This window comes from Chenopodium album, chromosome 12 (assembly GCF_948465745.1).
Source record: "Chenopodium album chromosome 12, dcCheAlbu1.1, whole genome shotgun sequence".
Lineage (NCBI taxonomy): Eukaryota > Viridiplantae > Streptophyta > Magnoliopsida > Caryophyllales > Amaranthaceae > Chenopodium > Chenopodium album.
In genome coordinates, this window is record NC_137845.1 from 19753603 (window position 1) to 19780288 (window position 26686).

The window sequence follows — 26686 nt, forward strand, 5'->3', positions numbered from 1 at the left end:
AAAAGAAAGCTGAGTAGCCAGAATCCAACTAGGTATACAACTAGCAAAAAGCTATTTCAGCCAGTACACTAAAGATAATTCAAACAGTCAAACAGTGGGCTACTAAACAAACATACAGAAGTATTTTTAGCGTAATCTTGAAAAGCCTATGTTATTAAGGATGCTAAGAATATGTACTCCTAAGAGCCTAGCTAACACACAATTTGGAGCCTGAACCATCGAATTTGCTGCCGTAATCCATCTTTAGCAAATTATTTAATCGATGTGGACTAGCTAATCAAGGGTATAAGTATCTTGCAAACTAAGCAAAAAAGTTCTTACTGTTTGTTTCGTCACTAGGCTTTTCCCTTGAGAGACAAAGGTACTATCTCAACACGACTTTCTTCGTCATGACTTTACAGTAAGCTCGTCATATTATATGCATTATATAGGACTAGCTTTATTATTTTCCATGTACCTTTAATCGGAAAGACAAAGGAGGAATCAAAAACATCGCTTACACAAGCATTTTCAAAGCCTCCATCTTCTTCCCGTCATCTCCTTTAAAGCTTTTGACTACATTAAAGTGTCGCCTTTTTCCTCCCACTGATAATTCAGACATACCTTTCACATAAGATTAAAGAAAAGTATGTACGAACGCAACACTTCATGAGAATGCAGAGATGTCAGCAGACTGATGATTGGTAAAATAACAATTCAACAGATAAACATATACCCTGCTGGCCGGTCCTGAGAGAATTTCAGTTCTATAAAAAGACAAGTAGTGGAATGCAGCAGAAGCTTGACTGCAGCTTGATGGACGAATCTGAATATCGTCTGTGCCGCATAATTACTATAAAATAACATCATTATTTATAGTATAGTGATAAAGACTTTGTCGTGGAGCTACCAAATTTAGTATAAGCCAATAATCACACAGAAGAAGTCAAAACTTTATTTAATCAAGGAACTAAAAGAACAAAGGAATAAACTTCATTTAAAACTGTTTGACACAAAGTATTCGTTTTACAGCATGCAACGTTCCACATCCATTAGCGAAAAGCCAGCAGCAACTGACACATGTTTGTGCCAAGATTCAAAATCAAGAGAGCCACACATTTAATCACCACAAAATCTGTTGACTTACAAAGCCTACAACCACATTTTCTGAGAACGTGTCGAAAAATAAAAATAAAAAAAAAACTAATGCAGATGTGTCTGATTGATCATATAAACAGCCGCCCGTATTATTGTATGATATATCAAAACAATTTTACAGAATATAGTCATATAGAGTTCACGAATCACTTACTATACATTATATACCAATGAAGCACGATTTGCCTTCAGTAGAAAGTGATTGCCAAGAAAGCTCATGATAAATGTAAATTCTGAAGTTCAACCTGTAATGTTTGGAGTTTTTTCTCAACAACAGTCAGCTGTTCTCGAGTTTCCAACAACTTGTCTAATCTTTGTTGAGCTGCTTCCTCATATGGCTTCCCAACCAAGGATACAAAGTCTTCCATGTTCTTGACAGTGATTGACAGATCCTTCTGCATGGCTTCCACAATTTCTTTTTCTACAACATCTGCAATCTTTTTAACACTATCTAGAACCTTTTGCCTACGAGCTGGAAAATTTGAGATAGCCAACAAACTGAAAAAAATGAGGACCTGTTAGCTAAATCCATATTAAAAAGCATGAAATTATAAGCATTTAAATGGCAAAGGCTCAAAAATCCACAGCTTCAATTCCCAAAGTTTAACCAAGTTGAAGGATTTGAGACAGTTAACATATTGCCTAATTTTAAATCCCCTGATGGAATAGCTACTTTCAGTACACAGTATGACCATGTGATTTCTCGATTGAGCAGATGAATTAAATAGCACCTATTTTGCAATCATCTAAGATCCGTAATAATTAAAAGCAAAATCTCAAAACATGTGAAAGCCATGCTAGATTGTAGTCAAATTCTGAATTCATAAGGCTTACTGATCTTATGTTTCTAACGAAAGCAAGACAATTCTAGCTGTTCAGTAAGCAAATCAAAGTTCAAACTTGTAATATTGGTAAAGATACTGATAAAACAGTTGAATTAAGCGCACATCACCTTAGCATTAGGTTAACCTTCTGCCAAGGTGATCAAGCCTATAGGAGGTGATCAAGTAGGTTAACCTTCAATTTCCCTTATAGACTACTATTCAGACCAACATTTAGTTAACCTAATTACTCAGTTAATAGAAAAATAAAATGCTTATTGGAGAAGGCATTAGTTCATGTCATCTAAGTTAGCTCTAATAGAAGTGTCAGACTGAAAGGTAGGATATTTTGTCTAAAGTTAACTCTACCAGAAGTGTCAGGCGCAGCTGCACAGGTATGTGCCATCTAAATCTCGGACACACCCATTTCAAGTGTCAGACAGCCCATCTTAAATTTTGCATATTTGGTCATATATGGAATGTCCTGAAAGTTTGGAATGAAAATTCGAGGAGCTGGAAATGGAATCACAAAAAAAATTCCATCATAGGTTGTGTTGTTTGAGGGGTATGGTACAATTCTCCTTGCTTGACAGTAACTGATTCCTTAACCTCCACAATCTCCTATAACCCTCTCAAAGACAGAGGTACCACATCATGTACCCTCCTTAATCTCCTTCCTCCCTCATTTGTTTCCATTCCATTCTAACATCAAACAATCCATACAAGTGATGTTATCACCCATTCCCTCTCATTTGATTCCATACCAGTCCATTTTCTTCAACCATCCAACACACCCTAATTGTCATACCCATGTCCAAGTTTCAAGTACCCGATGTGGGTAATCAAGGTGAAATGAAAAGTCAGAACAACTTAGATGTTAATATAATACAATTTTGCCCAGAAAAAATACATGAGGATTCCTAAAATCTCGAAAAAGACCAGGATTCACTACTATCTTTGCACATAAAACTACATCAAATTTTAATGCAATAGGATAAATCGGAGAACTTGCTCATTAAGAAATTACTACAACAGTTTTCTGTAATGACTCTAATGAAAAGTCACATGCCTTTTATCCTAAAACAGAGGGAGTATATTATTAACAAGGGAAACAGTTTGATATTGAAGATTTGAAGTCCCAGTTGTCATGCAATTGTTTATTAAAGATAAGAATATTTATAATATGTCAACTCCTACCATTTTCATCAATTTATAAAAAAAAATAATAATAAAATAAAATAAAAACAATTCTACATCCCAATAAAAGCATGTGCTTTTGATAGTCACAAAATTTGAGAGAAATCAAATGAACTTGTCACATCGTAGGTTGTTGTTTGGTTTAGGTTGAATCATGTGGTAGATTACATCTTGAGGTAGAAGTGTGGGTGATATGGGATATTGGATAATAATATCATTAATATAAGATTTACGTTTGAATTTATGTTAGCAAGCCTACATATTTAATCATTGAAACATCACTTCAAAGAAATGTAAACATATTTTTTGTGAAGGGACTCAGGAGTAAAAACTACCCTTAAAATACCAATTAACATGTTCAAATAAATTTCTGATAAAGAGCATTTACAAACTATATAGACCATTAATGATGCTCCATCAGGTAACAGGCCATAACTCTCATCATAAAAAGAACAGATTCTATGTGCACAGCAGATATTGTGGAATCAGACAATTCAACAAGGAGATGGAAAAAGATATATCACCCGCCAGCAGAACAAAGTCCAAGTGCTAGAAGGTCTTCTAATGTAGTTGGCAAAACTGATGTGAGTAGTGAAGCAGATAAACCAGCAGCTCCTAGACCTCCAAAAGCTCCGAAGAACTACAGAAAGAGAAGAAACGGGCAGTTACCTATACATTAGTAAAAATGTGACAGTAAAACTATGCTGTGGTTGTTGGCAATATCTATCAGGTAATACTAATTTGAGGTAAAGAGCAACATAGGCTCGTTATTTCCAAATGTGAAATCAAAATAGATGAAAGAAGATTTGCAGAACATGGCACTCACCACTTGACGAACTTCTTGGTCAAAAAGTTTTGAAGCTGCAGTACCACTAAACTTTTCTATTGATTTCAAGCTCTGGGTATCAACTTCTCTCAGCAGAAGATTACTGGTAAAATCCCCTTCGTGGTGTGAGTCAAAAAGTACAGACCATCTTTTCTCAAATGTCTCCTTATACTGCATACCTTCACACTTGTTGTTTTCTCTTAACCAGGACGTATATTCCCTAAGAATCCTCTGTTTTTGAAACCAAATCAAATAAAGAAAACAAAGACTTCTGCTATGATTATAAATTAAGAGAAAATAGTTTAATGCCAGACAACAAAACAAAAACGACTAGAGACACCTGCTCTAAGAGGCTAAACATTAAAACAACAAAGTTGGCCAAAATTAGGAAAATCTTTTTGAACACCGCCATATTAAAACTCACATAATTCAAAGTTTCTCAATACCATCCCTCAAAAAGTATTAAAATCTGGCCTAATTTGTTGCCCACTTTATCCACAAGATTTAAATCGATCATTCTAGGATGTGCAAAGAGATCAGCATTTTTTTTCACATCAATTTATAACAGGGAGATTAAAACAAGTATGCAACCATTTGATGATCAAAAGTACAATTATATCCTTCCAATACATCTTCAGAAAAGTATTAATTGTAGTTTAAGTGTATTTCTCCATTCAACATTTTATTTTTGTACCAAAAGAAGGAAATAGATTAATTACTAGAAGCGTATCTAAATGCTGAGCAGCTTTAGATCAACTAAATAATTCACATATCTTCACATATAGACACATTGGTTGGTTGAAGTAGTTAATACAAGGTGAGTAAAATAGTCTCATTCTAGCCTCTTGGACAAGAGCATCAGCTACGCTGCCCACTTTTTTTGGTCCATGCACATTATTTAGCTTGATAAACCTATGCAGTGACTTTGGCCTTCTAAATGAAGGTTCTTAGCTACTATAGCCAGGCAAATTGTGAATAGAAGAATGATCTGCATCTAAACAATCCAGTATTATGGATTTCCTGTGTTCTTTAAGCAAATGCAGTTTATTAATCACATCTCACTAACATGTCCCACTAAGTTAAAAGACCACTTAACAAATATGTTACCATAATGCAAACAACAAAAAACCAACCAACAAACAAACAAAACGAAGACGGGGAGGGGAGGGGGGGGGGGGGAACTACTCTACTCTTCTTGAAGAAATATTTGGTTTAGTTTTTAAAGGAAGGTTCTTAGCTTGAAGAACCAGGTTCACAGTGAAGATTAAGATATCAAAAGATGATCTACATTATCACATCATATCCATTGTCAGCAAATACAGAGCAGGTTCAACAAACCATGCAAGTCATCAAATTCGTCTAACTAACATGTCCCCTTAAGTTGAAAAGCCGTTTGGTTGTCATGCAAACCACAAAAAATAAAATAAAATGGATCTACTGCCATTCATCTTGTAATAATTGAGCCAAACAGAAGCACATGACACTCGTGAACAGCAGTCAACTCTAAAAAACAGAAATGGTTTCCTTCCTTTCCTCTTATTAGCCTAATTTCAAAATATATGTGCCTGCTGGAATATGTATCATTCTTCCTCAAACCTAAATTTACTTTGCGGGTGACCTAAAGCTTGGAGTGCTATAAGTGCTACCAGCAAGATGGCCAAGATCATCAAATCTCGCAATCTTTCTACCTTTCTCAAAAAACTGGAATGCAACATTTCAGTAATTATTATCCAACTTTGGATTTGTCATTGATATCTGATGATGGTCCTAATAATCTTATGGGTAACTGCAGGGAAAAAAGACGCTAAAGTAACAGAAATATGCTATCCTCATAGTGAATATTCACAAGCAAAGAGGTTTGGATGACTCAAAGACAAATCAAGGAGACAGCAGGCAAGCACTTAACAGATATCTCTATCTGTCCTGGCTCTAGAGTCAATAACAGTAATAATTCCAAGAATTGCTATAAATAATCCTCCGTCATTTTAATATGGACTAAAAAGACATTTGAGGGATCAGCAGAGACTATCAACCACTGTAAATAGATGAACAAGATAACTGAGGTGTCAGACCCAAAAATCAGTCATCTAGACGTAAACACAATTAGTATGAAAATTCATGCCAGGAGGAAGCAACGTAGTTTCCATTCATGATATTCGAAGAACTAAATTTGGTTCTTTACTGCATGGACTATTAGGCTACGATAGAGACTAGAGGTTTTTCCCATCTCATTTGAACCTTTTCATAATAGCTTCTAGTCTTAAAGCTCTTGAAACTATGGGTTCCAAGTATCAGTCTCCCTACTATTCTGAAACCTGGAGGGTGGGGGGGGGGGGGGGGGGGGGGGGCTAGAACATAATTGAAGATTCAATCAAACAACTTCTTTAGGAATAATGGAGAAATCCAATTTTTTGAAATTAATAATTCAAAATTAAAGAATTGAAGACCACCAAAGGATGGGAAGAGAAAATATGTCCTCCACACCCCCCCCCCCCTCCCCCCTCCCTCCTTGGCCCTCAGCAAATTAAATAGTGGAAGTAGCATATACACAGTTGACAGTACTGATCTATGCAAGTTGGTTAAAAGAATTCCAGTCAAAAGACCCAGCAAAATCCTCACAAAGGAAGCTAAGTTGGCAAGGAAAAATCAAACCAATCAAAATCTACATCCTAATTGATTATAGCAAAAGATTCTCATGCCAAACAACCTTCTTTTATTAACCAAACACACCCTCCCCCAAATCAAATAATCAAAACTAAAAGCCCTCCACCAAGGTTCCGAGTAAAGTTTCCCTTTGTAATGACCCAAAATGGTAGCAAGACACATTCACTTCACCCCATTGCAACTCCACATAAAAGGCTAAAAGCAGCAGCACAGCTTGAAGGGGAAGATACAGGCGTATAGTTACTAGGAATCTAACTTACTTGAGCATCAGCAAGTGCAGGGCTGACAATGTCATTTTGAATACTCTGTGTGGCGGCTGATGCAGATTTGTCTCCTCCCAAAAACATTGAAAAAGCAATATCCAAATTGGATAGCTGCAGGGTAGATTCCACAAGTTTTAACATACGCTCTTTTGCACTGCCAACCTACAGTCATACAATTACACCCAGGCATCAGTAATCATCTCATAGATTTTTTTTTTTTCAGATAACCAAGCAAGTTAATACTACAAATATAGACTCAGATCAAGTGTAACTTTTACCACACTTTCAAGGTAATACTTCATCTACCAAAGGCTCATTTAGTGCAAGAGTGGAGAAAAAATATATATATACAACTTTCCAATATGTTTGTGGGAGCCAGGACTAGAGAATCAAGGCAGCAAGAATGGAAAAATCTGACACACTTTTCAATTTTTCATTTTATTGCAGTTGATTCACAAGGTCAAATCAATAGACTAGTGAATAAAGCAATGATGAAACAAGATTAGCTAAGCCTAAAATTTGGAATCATTTATGCCGTATACCAGTGAGATAATTTGCCGACTCCACGAATTGCTCTCGTTTTCCATTTTCCTTCCATACTCCTCAACACTGCGAACTAACTCCTTCACTGATATTAAGTCCTTCTGGGCATACCTGCAGTCCTGTGTCACCAGTGTTTGACATGAAGACAATAGTCGCTCAGCAATTGCAAGAGGTGTTTGAAGCTTAATTGTCATCCTCTCAAGACCAGCAGTTGTTGAACCATCCATGAAGTCATATAGAAATTTCTCAAATTCATCAAAAGTATGAGAGCTTGGGTAGGATTCAGACATTAGATTTTGTTGAACTGTTCCATCATTAGTCGCAAGTTTTGCTTCAAGAGCAGAGCGTGCAGATACAGGAAATAGTGTCACATTTTCTACATTCAGCAAATTTCGCACATTATCTCTTACAAATGTAATGGCTTCATCAAGCTGCATCAAATTAATAGAAAGGGTTATGTTACACCTCAGGAAATAAAGGACTAACAGATAAAAACAAAAGGCATATCATGTGCAGTAGCTAGCTAGGACTGCAATTCACAGTCCCAATTCCCAACTATACACTTAAATGTCTGGATCCTCTACATTGCTACGCTCATTGCATACCCGCAGAGGATCTAAGGCAACAATGAGATCCCAAATTTTCAAAATTCAGTGCACATAGGTCATGAACTCTGCTGCCTCATACGTCTACTAGTTGTTTTTTCATCTTCAAGAAAAAATATTTAGGAAGATAAAAAGGAGCACTTTTTTATCGTATCTTGTCTCCTGATCTATTATTTGCTTATAACTAATCACCAATTAGGTTTGTGATACTTTCAATGCTCAATTTAAGTTACAATCATACCTCATTGCCATTCCTGTACAGATCGGCTTTATTCAACAAGAATAGTACTTTTTTCTTCCACTGCTGAGTATAGCGTAGGAATTCAACCTGAAAAACATAAAATGAGGTCTGAAATTAACACCAGTTTGCAATAACATTCAAAAGCATCAAGTTATCCCAATGTGTTAAAAGGTTAATAACTACACAAGACTTGCTACCATACGGTAACTATCATTAGCACCATTAATTTCTTCTACAATCAACCAGACTAAGTTTCATCAATACTCTATCAGTTCAGAAAACACAACACCATCACAGTCAACATGCAATAAAAAGTTTATTTCTAACCTTTAGATAAAATGTAATAAAAATTGTAGCCAAAGGAACTCAAATAATGTAAAACCTATCCTAGGCATTTAGGCAAGAATATGATTACAGATTGGTTATCTAGAATAAGATCAGCTCAGGATTTCCTAAAACCTTAAGCTAGAAGAAGGAAATCATCAGATTATAGGTAAACACACACATAGGAAAAACTTTTTCTATACCTCCCAAGTCCAACCACCCAAAAGATTGTGGTGTGTTTATCAATTATTAGCATACCTACTGATTAGTGGATGACCTAGGAAACATTCCCGTTGCAAGGTCCATGTTTTACTTGAATATCCAAAATTTTAGTAATATTTCGCTATTTTCTACAATAACTACTCAATTTCTGTTATCGTAGGTCCATAAAGAACAACTCATTATAATCTTATTTGGCAGATGAGATAAAATATTTCACTTAACTTGGACCACCGTTTTTCTCTTCCATACTCTCTTTTTATCATCAGAGTAGTAGTAACAACAGTATTACATTCTGAAGTTTTCTTTGATTTTATTAACTGGAGAAAGTATTATATGCCAGGACCTGCAAACTCTGATGAGTGGCATTTATGCAACAATATCGGTAGCACTCTCGCTTGTTTTTCCCCTTTCTAGACCTACTTTACCCTTTCTTTCCTTTTTTTTTTTTTTTTTTTTTCATTTTCATACTTATTCATCTATTAGTAAGTTAACCCTATCTTACCCTTTTATGCCCTCTAATTGCACTTTTCCCCTTGTTTTTTAGTAGTTTGTTACTCTTACGTGTTTTGTGTTGTAGGAAAAGAAATCAAGGAACAAGAAAGGGCAATAAACATCAAGGAGGACTCAAAGAGCAGCAGTGTAAAACGCTCCAACTACAATAGAGCAGGTTGCAAATAGTCTCAAGTGGCTTTGTGGCCTCTGAGTGACCAAGGAGTGGGTGCCCAGTACTCTGGCATTCATGAATTTTCTGAAGGTGGACTCAAAATTTCTATCTACTATCCAAGTTGTTTTAATCCACTTTTAAGTTGTAATTTAAGGGGGAGCATAAATAGTTTCATATGGAGTACATCAATAAATTAGGACAGCTAATATTTTTTGGAAAGCTCAGCCTATAAAAGAGAGTAATTTTTTAAGAGAGAAGTTGAAGAGTTCTTGGAAAAAATTGAAGATTTATCAAGCATATTAGTTTTTTTCTTTCATACTTCTCATGTTTATCCTTTATTATTTACTAAAAAACCAAAAGCATGAACTTTTAGCTCTCTTAATCTTAGTTCAATCTTAATCCAGCTAACTAGTGTTGATTGCTTGAAACTAGTATGTTTGATTAGTGATAGATTATTCTATAGATAATGATTAGTCCATTAGTTGATTAGTGATAGATTATTCTATAGATAATGATTATCCATTAGCCCTTTGATTTCTCTTTGTTTAGTTCCTATCGAGAATGATGTTATTTACCATAGTGACTAGTTGAATCTCAACTCTAGCATAACTACGTCAATTTCCAAAGACTTCTTAATTAGTGCTATGAAAGAGTTTTTAAACATTAGTGAGTAGTCTCTTAGTTAGGGGTTAGCTGGAGACCCAACCATGCATGTTTGTGACTACTTGGGGATTTGGGGGAATAATCAAATGGTTATTATGATTCTTGAGTTCCCATGTAGTTTGATTGCATTGATGGAAGCCTAATTAGTGCATCTTTAGGATTCTAGATTTTGTAAAGCTAACTATTAGCCTCTTGAATTGATTGATTAGTTGAATTTAAACGTGTTCGCATAGGCAGAACATGTGAAATTAATATAGTGTCATTAGCAATCGTGACTATAAAATTTATGATATTAATGATACCTTAATGTGAAGTAAAAGAGGAACTCTTGCGTCTGTCAATTTGTTCTTGTTCCAATTAATCAATCTCGTATTCCATTTATGGTTCGAAGTAGGCTATCAACTCTTCCCTAATTTCCACCAGTTAAACTTGTGCATGTGTGTTGAACTTATCTTTAACGTTTATTCCTATAATACCTTTAGATTTCATCTCTATAGTAGTGGTTAACTAATCAACTCATCCTTTTTGATCTAGCTTGTCACATGCTTTACACTGTATTATTCGCATTACTCCTTTGGAAATGACCCTTGCTTATCACGTTACTTAAGTTGGTGATTGGAATAGCTGGCAACGATCATTATCTCCTCAATCACATAGACTATACTGTTATAACATTGAAGAAAATTATGAGAAATTTCTTGAGCCAGTTGAGGTACAATCAACAAGTTGAGCTCATGAGTTTCAAGAATTACTTTACAAGGTCCAAATGAGGAAAATCTAATCACTTTCTGTAACGACTGCTGGGAAGAACAAGCACAAGGATTGGATCACCTATGAGCGCAGAGGGAAGGAAGGACAGCCACAGGCACAGCAGGGAAGGCCACCAAATCAGTGCACCAATCAGTGGTGAGCAGCTCAGAATTTGTAGCAACATCCTATGTGGGTGGACAGCTGCAATATTACATTTTTGTCTCTTTTGTTTTTGGCTTGTTATGTAAATATAAGAAAGGGGAAGAGGGAGTGTGTTGGGTAGGCAGTCATTTGTAATCCCTAGAGTTAGGAGAGTTGTACCCTAAAGGTACTTAGTAGAGAGTAGTGGCCTCAAGCCACCCTTTTGTCCAAGCTTCCATCTTTGAATCAATTAATTAATCAACAGCCTTCTTCCCTAAAAATTGCACCTTTATTGCCTTCCTATTTCCGATTTACAATCACAGTGAGGTAGTGTGTTACAAGTGGTATCAGAGCGGTGGTCCTGCGACCGCCGGCATCGGAAAACACACACCGCAAACTCTGTCCTATTAAAAAAAAACGGTTGCTTCTGCAACTCAGAGGTGCAACACTCTGGAAGAGCAAATGGTCGAAGTTCACACCCAATTAGAGGCTTTAGAGATGGTGATGAAGACTCACAAGGAGTCCCTTAAGAAATCGATGGAGGAGGCTATTTAGCGACTTGACAACCGATTTGAGTTGTTCCGGCAACAACAAGAGGCTCAAATGACGGGGAACACCACCACCCAAACTCAGTTTTTCGAGGAGTTACGAAACTTGGTGAACCAGAGGAACCACGAACAGGGGCAAGGGATGCGTAACTGGAATGATTTAAATGGCGGCGGCGACCACCGTTGGAAGCCGAGGAAGCTAGACATGCCGCTCTTTGAAGGCACGGACCCCGATGGGTGGATACTCAAAGGGGAGAAGTATTTTCAGCACTACCGGCTCACGGAGGACCAGAAGTTGCAAGCTGCCGTTTCCGCCATGGAAGGCGATGCTCTGAGGTGGTTCCAATGGGAAAATCGAAGGAGACCTATACTGAATTGGGAGAGTATGAAGAGCCGTGTTTTGCACCAGTTCCGGCCAACTCACGCCGGTAGCCTCCACGAACAGTGGTTGGCGGCGACTCAGGAGACCACCGTGGCGGAATATCGAAAGAGATTCATCGAGTTGTCTGCTCCTTTGGAAGATATACCTTAGACGATAATGATGGGGCATTTTGTTAATGGATTAAAGGAAGATATAAAGGCCGATGTGAGATTAATGAACCCTTTTAATCTGGAGCAAGCTATGGAAGTAGCGGGTCGGGTCGAAGAGAGGAATCGAGTCGGTGGCCTTAAGAAAGGATCCGGTTATTTTGGGGCGGGTAGATCCGCGGCTAGCGGTAGTGGGTCGAAAAGGTCAATTGGGCCAGGTGGGCCAAGCCTCATACAAACTTATGGGACTCCGACCCAGCAAGCCTCATCTTTCAAAGGCTGGCCTAAGGCTCCGACGGAATCGCAAGCCTCAGTTAATCTTCCAAGAGCTACCAGCTCGTCTTCTACCAAGACCGGCGAACCCCGGCGGTTGACCGATGCCGTACATTAAGAGCGAAAGGCGAAGGGCCTTTGTTTTCGCTGTGATGAGCGCTGGAGCGTCGGCCATCGGTGTAAAAACCGGGAGATGAGCGTTCTCCTATTAGGAGGGACGGGCGACGGCGAGGCGGGTCCTTCAAGAGCCGCTGACGGCAACACCAGCGATGACGAGCTCACACCAGGGGTATCCTTGTGCTTTGTAGTAGGGATCTCTAACCCTAAAACGATGAAGCTCGAAGGTAAAGTGGGACCAAGGTCGGTGGTGATCCTCGTGGATCCCGGAGCCACCCATAACTTCATCTCCGACAGACTAGTGACAGAGGTGGGAATACCGCTATCAGGTACGCAAGAATTTGGGGTTTCTTTGGGGAATGGGGACATTATTGTGGGAAAGGGGAGATGCAAGGGAGTGAGGGTCGTCATTAATGGTGGATTTGTGGTGGTCGAAAATTTCTTACCCCTACCCAATTAAATGGTTGGAAAAGCTTGGGCCGGTTGTACACAATTGGAAAACCCACCTCATGAGCTTCATGGTGGGAGGAGAGAAGGTGACCTTGGAGGGGAACCCTGCCTTGACTCAAACTCGGGTCATTCTCAAGGCCATGATCAGGAACTTCCGCCATGAACGGGGAGGATTTTGGGTGGAGGTCAACTGTGTTGAGGAGAGATGGAGCAGAGGGCAGAAACGGAGGGAACTCAGGTGCCGGGGTGGTTGACAGAAATTCTGGAGCAGTATCGGGGGTGTTCGCTCCTCCAAACGGGTTGCCACCTAAACGTTGACATGAACATGCTATAGTGTTGAGGGAGGGTAGTAATCCCGTGAGCGTTAGGCCCTACCGGTATCCACAATTCCAGAAAGACGAAATTGAGCGATTGATTAAGGAGATGCTCGAGGCAGGGATAATTAAACCCTCCATCAGTCCCTTTTCGAGTCCGGTTCTATTGGTTAAAAAGGACGGTTCGTGGCGGTTCTGTGTAGATTACCGGGCCTTGAATCGGGAAACGATTCCCGACAAATACCCTATTTCTATCATAGAGGAATTACTCGATGAACTCCATGGGGCTGCTGTGTTTTTGAAGTTAGACCTCAAATCGGGCTATCACCAAATTTTGGTGAGGGAAGAAGACACGCACAAGACGGCCTTCCGGACCACCAAGGGCATTACGAATTTCTAGTAATGCCTTTCGGACTCACAAATGCGCCGGCCACCTTTCAAGCACTCATGAACGATGTGTTTAGACCATATTTGCGGAAATTCGTGCTAGTGTTTTTTGATGACATCCTAATCTATAGCCCGGATAAGGAGAGTCGCTTGGAGCACATGAGAGTGGTGTTGTCCAAATTAAGGGAGCATAGCTTGGTAGCCAACTTCAAGAAGTGTGAGTTTGACCAAGCTAAGGTCGCCTATTTGGGACATGTAGTGTCCAAGGATGGGGTGGCTGTCCTCTTCGAGAAGGTAAGGGCTATGGTGGATTGGCCAATTCCACAAAATCTGAAAGAACTGCGCGGGTTCCTCGGATTGACCGGTTACTACCGGAAATTTATAAGAGGGTATGCTGACAGAACAACTACGAAAGGACAATTTTGGGTGGTCCACTGAAGCTACAGCAGCCTTTGAACGGCTGAAATTAGCTATGGTTTCAGCCCCTGTTCTAATTATGCCTGACTTCAGCAAGAGCTTTATAATTGAAGCTAACGCTTCAGGCTTTGGGCTGGGAGCTGTTCTAATGCAAGAGGCTCGGCCCGTGGCATTTTACAGCAAGTTACTAGGGCCAAAATCGCAAGCTAAAGCCATTTATGAAAAAGAACTAATGGCAATTTGCTTGGCGGTAGTCAAATGGCGACATTATTTACTTGGGCGCCACTTTGTTGTGAGGACTGATTCAACAAAGTTTGAAGTACATCATGGAGCAAAGGGAAGTAAGTGGAGAATATCAAAAATGGGTTCGAAAATTATTGGGGTTTGATTTTGAGATCCAATTTAAACCCGAGGCTAGCAATCGGGTGGCGGATGCCTTGTCTAGAAAAGGAGAGGCCAAGGGTGGATTAGCAAACATGGTTTCAATGACTGGAATCAATTGGGATAAGTTGGAAAAAGAGGTTAAGGCTGACCAAGACTTGAGCCGAATTGCAGCAGACATAGCAGCAAATGCAAGGGCTCATGTGGGTTTCACGCTTGAAGGGGAGAGGTTATTATTCAAGGGGAGAGTGGTGATTCCTAAGGGGTCACCCCTAATTACCAAGCTCTTGGCAGAGTATCATGACAGTCCGGTTGGAGGACACCAAGGGGAAACCAAGACTTACTTGAGGATTGCTGCGGAATGGTATTAGTCGGGAATACGGAGAGAAATAGGAGCGTATGTGAGGCAATGTGTCGTGTGCCAGCAGGCTAAACACTCACAATTGCAGCCATCCGGATTGCTCCAACCCTTACCCATTCCCGGGGCCATATGGGAAGACATGTCGATGGATTTTGTGGAAGGGCTTCCCTTCTCGAAAGGAATAGATTCGGTGTTAGTGGTAGTGGACAGGTTGTCTAAGTATGTGCATTTTGTTGGTTTGAAGCATCCGTATAGTGCCTTGACAGTAGCAGAGGTGTTCACTAAGGAGATCGTAAGGCTTCATGGAATGCCGACCTCAAATGTATCGGATAGGGATCGCATTTTCATGAGTGTGTTTTGGAAGGAATTATTTAGGCTACAAGGGACAGACCTCAAGCGAAGCACTTCATACCATCCTCAAACCTACGGCCAAACTGAGATCGTCAACAAAACTCTAGAGACATACTTGCATTGTTTTGTGAATGGTAAGCCCGTATCATGGGGAAAGTGGCTGGGCGGAGTATGCATATAATACCTCCTATCATGCTTCTACGGGGTTCACACCTTTTCAGGTTGTATATGGGAGGGAACCACCCAAGCTGATTAAAGTGGGTCGTGGGTGCCAGGTTAGAGGAATGGCTTCAAGAGAGAGATTGGGTGCTAGATGACTTGCACATGAACCTAATTCGAGCTCAACACAAAATGAAGTTTCACGCGGATTGGCGAAGGAAGGAAGAGGAATTTCAGGTTGATGACTTGGTCTATTTGAAGTTACAACCATATAGACAAAAGTCTCTTGCAAGAAGACCAAATGAGAAGTTAGCACCTCACTTCTATGGCCCCTTCAAGGTGGTTCAACGCATTGGGAAGGTGTATACAAGCTGGAGCTGCCACAAACTTGTAGAGTTCACCCCATGTTCCATGTCTCTCAGCTCAAACGCGCAATAGGTAATCACTTGGTAAGCCCTACAATACCTCTGACTGAGGAGCTGGAACTTAAAGCTGAGCCAGAGAGTGTGCTGGACATCAGGGCTGCCAAGAGTAACCCCAAAGCTCGAGAGGTGCTAATTAAGTGGCAAGGGCTGCCCTTAATTGAAGCTACTTGGGAGGAAGCATCCACCATTCAAGAGAGATTCCCATCATTTCACCTTGAGGACAAGGTGACTCTTGAGGGGGGGGGGGGGGGGGGGGGAGATGTAAGAGCAAGCACAAGGATTGGATCACCTATGAGCGCAGAGGGAAGAAAGGACAGCCACAGGCACAGCAGGGAAGGCCACCAAATCAGTGCACCAATCAGTGAGCAGCTCAGAATTTGTAGCAACATCCTCTGTGGGTGGATAGCTGCAATATTACATTTTTGTCTCTTTTGTTTTTGGCTTGTTATGTAAATATAAGAAAGGGGAAGAGGGAGTGTGTTGGGTAGGCAGTCATTTGTAATCCTTAAGAGTTAGGAGAGTTGTACCCTAAAGGTACTCAGTAGAGAGTAGTGGCCTCAAGCCACCCTTTTGTCCAAGCTTCCATCTTTGAATCAATTAATTAATCAACAGCCTTCCTCCCTAAAAATTGCACCTTTATTGCCTTCCTATTTCCGATTTACAATCACAGTGAGGTAGTGTGTTACACTTTCCAACCTTCATTTATATGGCATTCTTTCACAACAATCACAAATTTCAATTGCACTCTTTAGATGTTCACATCTGCAATTTTATACAAAAAGATCCCCACATAATTACGATGTCGCACAACACTTCAATTGATTTTTGTTTACTACAAAATCTTATCAAGCATCTCCATATTATAATGGCTATTTGACCCCTAAAAACAAATTAAACTTGATTTTTCTTGATTTTAAAAATCACATTCTTAGCAATTTTTTACATAGATCAGAAATATAGCATTCCATCTATTTAATTGCTCACTTTCCTTTTTGGTCCGTCTTACTTTATATTGTTAACCATAGCTCACTAATGTCAAGTCTAAACAAAGCATCGATTGATACAAATCATCATAGCAAACATAGAATGTGTGTTGTCTATATAAATGTATAATTTATAACTTGATTTGACTTAGTACATACAACTTTTTGGGGAAAAATAAGATCAGATCAAACACATCAAAATAAGTTGGATAGAACAGTCAACACACCCTTAGTATAAACCAATATCACAAGGACAATCATCTTATATTGGAGAAGATAATGAGTTGTGCAGCCTGATTCTCATTCTTAACAATGAGCATGACAGGATAGCACAAGAAGCAAACATACCTCACTCTCACTTAATGGACGGTCAGCAGAAAGAACAAAAAGGAGTAAATCAGCTCTAGGCACAAATTCTTCAGTCAGGCGCTGCTGTCTTTGCAGAATGACATTAGTTCCGGGTGTATCAACAATAACCATCTGATTTAACATAACAAAAGGAAATTCATTAACTTAAGCAAACGGCTCAAAAATATTGCCTCATAATTAAAATAGTGTAAACATTCTGCATTAAGGAATGTCAATGGAATATTTTCTTTACATATATACAATTGTAACTACTAAAAACTTGTCGAAGGATCACAGTGAAGACAAAGAAAAACGATTGCATCATATTTGGCACAGATCATGCATCTATTATTCTACATGGCTATATGCAACTACAATCTAAATTTTAAAAAGTCAATACTTCTCAAAAGAAGTCCAAACTGCAAACCAGATTATCATTTTTTGCACAATAGATGCAACACTGCAACGGCTGAGAAATGAACATGATTTAGGAAATACTCCCTCGCTAAATTAGTTTTGACACTTGTCTTGACATATAAAAGAATCCAGTAGGGTATTATTATATTGAAAAGGTAGATGTGATAGAAAATAATGGGCTATATTCAATGTGAGATATTGTGGCTGTGTGGAAGCATAAACTTTTTGGTAGTGGAAGGAGGGACAAATTGGTAGTGGGATCTTTCCAAAAATAGAATTGTAAAAATTACTACTTCAATCACTTTGTCCCTTAAAGTTGGCCCCACTTTCCCTTTTGAGTTCTCCCTTTGAGTATTCCCCATAGTCCCATACTATCATTAACCATGGCAATAAACGCCCACCACTTTACTCTCACATATATTACATTGGTTCCACCGATTTTATCTCTCATCAACTATGCCCCAATTTAAAATTGAATAAGTAAAAACTCGGGACAAAGGAAGTAATCTGGGACACATGATAAATAAAGTGTGGAAACTAATCTGAGACAATTGAGGTAGAAAGATACTGAAAATTGATAGGAACTAAGAGGTGTAACATAAATGTACACAAATGTTATTTCCAAAAGTAACTTGGTTTTTTATTAGCAATTGATGAAGAGAAAACAATTATTAAAATGCATCTATAAAAGACTAAAAAGACATGAAGTGAAATTAGACCAATTATCAAGTCATAAACAGCTATATTACACTCCCTGCTATCTTATCTTACATACTCTAACTTTCTATTCTCCATATTGTTTCAATTACATACCAAGTCATATCTCGAAGTTTGAGTAACTTATACATATAGCGGCTATAGACTAACCAGGGGTAGACTGCAACCAAACACTACAGAAAAAGACACATAGCAACCCTACAACAGTTTATGCATGGGATCCACCATTGCCCACAGAAGGCAAATGTTTCAAAAAAATTACATGTTACAAAATTTATTAAAAATGGATTGCACGGGTGTATGCTGAAAAATAAGATGCGACACTACATCCATGTTCTTTGTTTTTCCTCTTTGTTGATAATTAATAAAATGCTAACAGCTATTGTACATAGAATTCAAGACTCAGGAGGCTGTAGAGCTCAATATTACAAGGAAAGATAGAGCAATATGCTCTTGATTAACATATTTTTGTCATCGTTAACATATGCCTTGAATCAATCTATCATTTAGGCTTCGGGTGTTTCAAAAAAAAAATATATCATTTCGGGTGACCCTACAGTCTGCAAGTCGGGGGTCTAGGGGTCAAAGAACTCCAGTTTAGGAGTTTAGGGTGAAGTCCCAAAACCTATGCTATCCGTTTTAATGGGCTATGGTGTTTTTTTCATAGCTTATTCTACAGGCCTATTCTGTTTTAGTTTAAGGAATTATTATATATTTCCCTAATTCTTAACCTCACCTACTTCCATAATCTATATTCTTCAAGATCACAAAAAGCACTTCATCTCACCTGCCTTTGTGGACATAGCTAATGAATTAATAATGAACCCCATAAAAAGTATGTGCTCTTGACGCCTCTTGTTTGTTGATTTCTCTTAATCTTTTCTCTTGCCTGTTGTAACAGTCATCTGATTTCTTGAAGCTTAAAGGGTGTTTTCATGTTTTTAAGGTATACAGATAGAGAGGCGTCAAGGTGCAAACCATAAATACGACAGTCTTATAATTCATCTCATGACACAGTCACACAACATGATGACAAATGACTGAAGATGACTAAGATTGGGTTCAATAACACCACATAAGGCCCAGCCCAGCCCAGCCCAGCCCAGCCAGCTCAGCTCCAATCAGTTAGTTCAGTTCAGTTCAGCTTAGTTCAGTAAATGTGAACGGACCCTAAATCTACATAAAATAATGTTGCTCAATAAAGTTGTAGGCATCTGATAATCAAACATTAAAATAATGGAATATATGGATGCATAAGCCTATGAGCAACAGCACCAACTTAAATTAAAAAAAAAAAAAAAAAGTAAAAAAACCAAGAAAACCAACCTTCTTTAGAATTTTGGAAGGTAGGAAGCAAATATTTTGACCATCAGGAAGCCTTACACAACGTTGCTCCTCCTTAGCATCCAAATCAGCATAGCGCAGGAAAGTAATCTCATTGGTGGTGGGAACTACCCCTTCCATCATAAATTTTCCTCCAAGGAGTGCATTGATGACCGACGATTTTCCAGAGTTAAATTCACCCTGGTACACAAAGACAGTAACAGATTAACCGAGTAATAACTTCTTCAACAGAGATAACACATTATGTTGTAGGGTGCACTCATAGAGAAATCCAATCATCAAATTCTTAAATGAACACAGTTTTGCTAAAAAGTTCACTGTTGCACTGTTCACAATCAAAGAGCAGGAATGACTCTGACCCAAAATGAACACTTCCAGATTCAGGAGTTCAGTGTTAAGGTTCAAAGGTATTTTGCAAAGTAACTGAAAATTTTAAGCTAACAGAAACTAAGGGGAAAAAAAAATTTATTCTCCCACATTTAAAAAATGAACCTGTCAGAAATTTCTTTCAGTATTTTTCTCGTGCTAATGGCCATTCAACATCAATGGTAATAGAAGTATCTTTCAAATCATTTACAATCATTTCCCAGTTCAATAATCACATTTACACAACGATCCTTGCACAATCAGCTTTTGGCTGCTTTTTTCACGGAAAAGCATGCTCGAAAAATTTAATGCTTGAACACTGCAAATATGGGGATATCTTTATTACTTCCTCCGTCTAATAATGTTTTTTCCATTGTCAAATTTTCCATGAAATAAGAAATTTGGGACAAACATGATTTGCAATCAATATTGTACATTTGTATGTGTACTTCTATTGAAAAGTGCACAATTCAACGTTGGGAGAAGATAGAACATTAAATGCTTTTGTTGTATTTAACTTATGTCTGAATATAAAACAAAAGGCACATTTGCATGAATTCTATATTCAATCTGGGCAAAATTTTCTGGAAAAGGTGAGGACAAAATGATTAGATAGGGACACCATAAAAGGAAATGGGAAAATCATTTTGGGACACCCAAAATGGAATATGGGAAAAACATTATGGGGCAGAGGAGATATGAGGTTTGACAATCATTACAAAATTGAAACTAGCATAATTGCATCTAAAATAAGTTCAATTTACAGCTAAAATAAGTTCTTATAAGGTTTAATAAGGCTTGACAAGATCTGATAAGTAAAAATGAGGTGAATAGAGCGCATCCTTAGATGGATGAATAATATAAGTGATTTTAGGATGAAAATCATATAATTTCATCAGGAAGCAACAATTCTTGAGGTAAAGTTGAATGGTAGTTAAACTATAATTTTATCATAAAACGGTCACCTAATAATAGCATACAACAATCACTTTATACAGGGTATTCGACTAACGTTAAACCGGAATTAGAAGATAAATCTAAAGCTAATCATGCCAAAATAATTATTGAGAGGCATAAAGAAAACTTAATAATATCCCTCATGTTCAGAAGATCAAATAATCCTATAAGACTCTAAATAGGAAATATCTCATATAATGACCTTATTGAGACAAAGGATCAATGATCTGCACTCTTTTAATTATCTCTCTCAACTCTAGAATTATTTCCTCCCTTATCCACAAAACCCTTCATTTGCTCCCTTCACTCCCTTTTTCCCGTTTAACAAATCCACCACCACCACATCCATTGTCTTTTACCATCATAACCAATAGCCAATATGATCAAGTCAGCCACCACAATCATCTTTGGCTATCTCTCTATCACTGTCCTATCTGTCTCTTTTCCCCTTCAATGTCTTTCACTCTTGTAGCACAAACGTCTCCTAATAAAAATGATAGGCCTTGATCTTCCTAATTGCACTAAGACCTGGCACATTTAAACTTTAGGAGTAGAGTTACTAGAACCTAGTTCTAAAGTGTTGAGAAGAAACAACTAAAACAAGCCTTGAAGCCATAAAATGATTCACATGTATGCAGTGTTTTAAAACGAAATTCATAAACATTCATGATTTATGAGGTTATTGATCAATGATTACAATGCAATATCACCCAAACCCAAACACATATGCAGTAGAAAAGCAACAAATTCAGATACCCAAATCAAGGAGAGAGAAAGATGGATAGCGAGTAGTGACAAAAAAGGGAAATAGCCAAGAAAATTTAAAAAGAAAACAAGAAGCTGTACATGTAAGAAGAGACAGCAAGAAATATAAAAAATACTGCTATTTCCATCCTTTTCAATTGCAGAAAATTACAGGAAAAGTCCCAAAGACCCAGATCTGGATCCAAACCCAATCTATGGCTGCTGCTCCTAATATATCAGCAACTAAGTTTAAGCTGTGTCAAGTTCACATTTCTAGGTTTTTTTTGTTGGGGATTACAATCACAGATATTTGGGTAAAAATTCTGCCTGGTGCAGCCCCTTCCATATTTGATGTCTCAAGATGAATAATGAAGCAAAAAAGATGAGGGAAGGGAGAGAAGGAAGGAAGGCATGGAAGTAAAGAAAGGAAAAACTTCAATGCAAATATAATTAGTCATTTAAGACTGAGAATGAGAATATAGAGAGAGAAATGCATCAGAGATCAAAGGGTTCCAAGATTGAAAGAGGGGTTTTTGTCATTAAAAGTCCTACCTGAAAAGAGATACTATTTATTACAATCAAAGTTTAAGAATAGTAAGCCAGGGATCTTTAAACAACAAAGGATATTTTGAGTTTTCTATACCCTCAGTCCTCAGAGTTACCTAATACAAGACCTATAACTTTCAGAAAACACCTTATAAAACCAAATTCATGAACCTCAGAGGGAGCAAAAGTATAAGTTAGCCAAGAAGATACATGAATAGGAAAATTTTATAAGAAGCTCTATAATGGGTTAGAGGCTGATGATTCCCTGATTTTCATGCACAATATATTATTTTTACCCTAATGACAACCCGATCACAATTACATTTTGTAAAATTATACCAACATGACAGAAAAATTTTCATTGAAAATCAGAGCTAATACCCATATTATCCTTGAACCAGAATTTTGTTGAAGTTCAGCACTCAATTACCACTATGACCAGCAAAAATGGCTCATCAAGTTGTGAGATAGCATCATTGAGAAGTGAAATTTCCTCCATCTGCATCAGTAAGTAATCCTCAATCAAGAGTCACGTGCAACAAGAAACAAATGTTCAAGTGTTAGGACACTTTAAATAACTTAGCTACCCAATGTTAACAATAAATGATCACCAGTGGTGCAGCCTTCTCAATAGTGTCAACTGCTTCCATTAATAACCGTCTCTCCTTCTTTATGAACTGCATTTCTCTGTACTCTAGATTGACAAAGCTAGCTATCCCCGTATCAACAGAAAAGCCATTAGCAGTGTTCAACGCGTGCTTATTGAAGCTTAAATCTTCATCCTGGCGTCTTATGTCTGTAGCAAGTCTATTTATAGCTGATGGGTCATATAAAATTTTGCTAAGACCATCACCACTAGACTTCAATTCCTGCAATGAAGTAACAACTCCACTTGCACTGGACATAAGCACCTTTGATACTTCATCAAATGACCCACCATTTGTTATCAATTCCACTTCAACAAACACGGGAATCTTGACACTATTATTAATAGAATTCAGGAAATTTTCAGCAGGTTCTTCGGCAAGAATACTATAAATAAGAAAATCAGCGCCCTCAGCACTAGAAGCATTGAGTGCAGCTTTCACAGTTTGCACAATCTTTCCCACAACTGGAAGGACTACTGAGTCTGATTTTGAACTCATCAATGTATTCCTTGCTACAATTGATGGAAGACCTGTAGATATATACAAGTGGTATCAGCCCATTACTGAGACATTTGCTTCCATTGTTATCATTTTGAGCCTCCAGTGTTTAATATTCAAGAGGCAAAAATTGGTGATCATGTCTGTAATATTTTTGAAAGTTTGATCAAAATTATTGACCCTCATACTAAACCTACTAGAATCAAGAAATGGAAATAACAAAAACTAAATAAAAAAAAAAAATAATAATAATAATAATAAAATAAATAAAAAAAAAAAAGCCACTCCGTAGTCTTTAAGAACTTGATATCAAAAGTAAAGAACTCTAAACCAAAATTTAAACCCTCAATACCTCAACTGCGCCATCTAGAGTAAAGGTTTATTGCACAAACAGACACAAAATCAACCAATATATCATCCCAAATGCAACCCATCAATAAATCAAATAACGAAAACAAACGACGGTCATGTTTTGTTCACCTTATTTCCAATTATTTCAATATAAGTTCATTATACACGATTATTTCCAATTATTTCAATATAAGTTCATTATACACGAGTGAATAAGTTCAGGAAAAATATGTTCTAATAAGTGGCAAGGGACACCCCAGTTCAATTTATAACTAAAATAAGTTCTAATAAGGTTTAATAAAATAAGTTCTGATAAGTGAAAATCAGGTGAATACAAGACACCCAACATACCACAAAAACTAACAGCACACCAAAATTCGACGAAACCCATATCAGTTATACCACAAATTAGGCAATTGAAACTAACAACATACCACAAATTCATTGAAACTCATATCAGTTATACACAAATTAGGCAATGAAACTGACAACAATCCACAAATTCAACAAAACCCATATCAATTATACCACAAACTAGGTAATGAAACTAACAACAAACCACGAAATCAACAAAACCCTCATCAATTATACCACAAATTATGCAAAGAAAGTAACAGCATACCACAAATTAAAACAAACCTTACTTAACTACACTAAATTATAAAAAATAAAAAATAAAAATAACTATAAAAAAGGTGCAGAAGATAACCTTGATCAGATAACAAAACTCCACTAGCATTAACAGCAACAGCAATATCAACACGCTCAGCAACCAACAAATAAGCCCGGTCTCTAATCACAGACTTCAACAAACAAGCAGCCTCATAAAGCTTTCCACCACTACCGCCTTCGTCTCCATTAACAACCACAATTCCAACCCACTTCGAAACCGCCATATCCACAAAATCAACAACTGACCCATCATTCAGAACCTCAGAAGCATTTAATTGGAGCACAATGTTGGGGATTTTGATCTCAGGCCGCTTATACCCACCAGGGAAAAGTGTCCTAGGCGTCGGTTTTTCGGGGACGAAAGCATCTGATGATTGAGCTGCATTGTTTTGGAGTGATTTTATGTTGAAAGAGTGGAATTGAGTGAGTTGGTGGGGTGGATTTGGGTGCCTGAATCTATGAAGAAAATGGGTGTTTGTGGGAATACTTGATTGTTTGAAAGAGAGGAAACTAGTGGAGAAGAAATGGGGTGAAGAGAGAGAAGTAAAAGATGACATTGATGGAGATATTGAAGGTGGTGCTATGCTACTGTTATTGAGAAGATGGATTTGGTTTCACGGTTTTGTAAGGAGGTTGAGGAAGGAGTATTCAATTTGGAAAGCTTATCTAAAATCTTGAGTCGTACTAAACAACGCTTCCCTTTTATGTTGAATGGACTAATTTACCCTTTTTTAAAAATATATCAATCTCTTTCCTCTTTCACTTTTGACTCCACTCTTTCGTCATTGTTCACATCAATTAAATTTACTCCTTTCGTTACGAATTACTCGCAAAAGATCATAAACTTGATTATTGAAAAATAAGGGTATACTTAAGTATTAACAAACCAAAAACAAAATTAAATCAAAGTTCACAAACCACCACAACCCAGCACCATAAATTCACGAACCACCACCTATCACCACCACCTAGCACAGTAGCACCACGCAACCACCCAACACCACCACCACCACCTATCACCACCACCTAGCACAGTAGCACCACGAAACCACCCGTAGCAGCGCAAACCCACGAAAGACCGAATCCACCACTACCCAAAAGCACGAACACCCACAACCCACCACCACGCACAACCTCAAAACCCACAACCCACAAATCCAGAACCACAAATCGCAATTGACAACCCTGAAATCCAGAACCAGGACCCAAAACCCACGACCCACAACCCAGAACTCGAACCCCGTACCCCTAAATCCACAACCCACGAACCCACAATCTACGAATCTACTAATACCTTCTCCATCTTGAATTAAAGCTATAATTGGTCAAATTTAACCATCAAAACTCTAGATCTAGAGTTTTCATGGTTAAATTTGACCATAAAACCTTCAAATTTGAGCTGCAGCGACAATGACGAGACAACAAAGAAAGGAAGAAAGAGAAAACGAAGGCGGCGACAAGCAAGGGGATGGCGTCACTGAATTCCGACTACGGTGGCGGTCTCCATAGAAAATTGTGGTCGAATTGAGGGGAGATGAACAAAGATAGGGAAATTTCTAGGTTGATGAAGAGAGAATAGAGATCGGTGGTAGTGGTGGTGGTGGTGGATACCAATGAAGGTGATGGTGAATTTACAAGTAGATGGAAGGTGAATGATTTAGGTGGAAATGGTTAAGTTAATCAATGTTAGGGTTGAAGTTTAAGATAAAATCAATAGTTTAATTAGGGTGTTTAAAAAAAAGTAAGGGTAATTTTGTAAAATCACACAAAAAAACATACTAAAAAGGAAAGAAAAAAATTTGTTGCAAGTAATGTGTACCGGCCATTTTTAGTAATTGTTGCGAGTAATTTGTAACAGAGGGAGTATATTTTTTTTAAAAAAAACCCTAGAATCCATCCCCAAACCACTACATCTAGCATAATAAACACCAAGACAATGTTCGGTCGGAAATGAAAGGGAAAGGACACCCCAGGCAGCGGCGGTCAGGTAAATTTTTTTTTTCTTTATTTTCGCGTTTCAAGTGGAAACGCTTGGTTTTTTCAGAAAACCAAGATGGTTAGGCGTTTCAACCTAGGTTCCGCCTAACTTAGGCGTTTCCACCTAGGTTTTCCGAAAAACCAAGCATTTTCATCTTTTTTTTTTAAACGTACATAATGTGTTTTGATATTGTTATTATTGTTTAGGGTAAAAATGCCCTTGATATGTGGACCAGTGCCATAACGATACGTGTCCCTAAGCTCAGCTCTCAATGAGCCAATTAAAGCATGACACGTGTCACTTAATGATAGAAAGGGTAAAAATGGGCTTTAAGCCCATATCCCTA

General features: G+C 38.0%; 1 protein-coding gene across 1 annotated transcript; it reads right to left on the minus strand.

The window, feature by feature from the left end:
- Nucleotides 1-1074: 1074 nt before the first annotated feature.
- On the minus strand, nt 1075-25013 carry LOC145570443 (putative transmembrane GTPase FZO-like, chloroplastic). The gene is made up of 11 exons (XM_081629520.1): nt 24400-25013; nt 22806-23371; nt 22625-22693; nt 19564-19761; nt 17104-17235; nt 8298-8384; nt 7451-7882; nt 6906-7070; nt 3982-4212; nt 3680-3795; nt 1075-1635 (listed from the first exon to the last, which is right to left on the minus strand). The coding sequence occupies exons 1-11, from the start codon at nt 24917-24919 to the stop codon at nt 1353-1355; spliced, it is 2799 nt and encodes a 932-aa protein (XP_081485646.1). The 5' UTR covers nt 24920-25013; the 3' UTR covers nt 1075-1352.
- Between the last annotated feature and the right edge of the window lie 1673 nt (nt 25014-26686).

Bases quoted from the DNA above. Each gene is read 5' to 3' on its own strand.
- LOC145570443 (XM_081629520.1), bottom strand. From the start codon at position 24,919: ATGTCATCTTTTACTTCTCTCTCTTCACCCCATTTCTTCTCCACTAGT. The intron at 23,372-24,399 runs GTTATCTTCTGC...ATATATCTACAG, and splicing joins AGTTTTGTTATCTGATCAAG to GTCTTCCATCAATTGTAGCA. The intron at 19,762-22,624 runs GTAATTGAGTGC...TTTGTGTACCAG, and splicing joins CATTTTTGCTGGTCATAGTG to GGTGAATTTAACTCTGGAAA.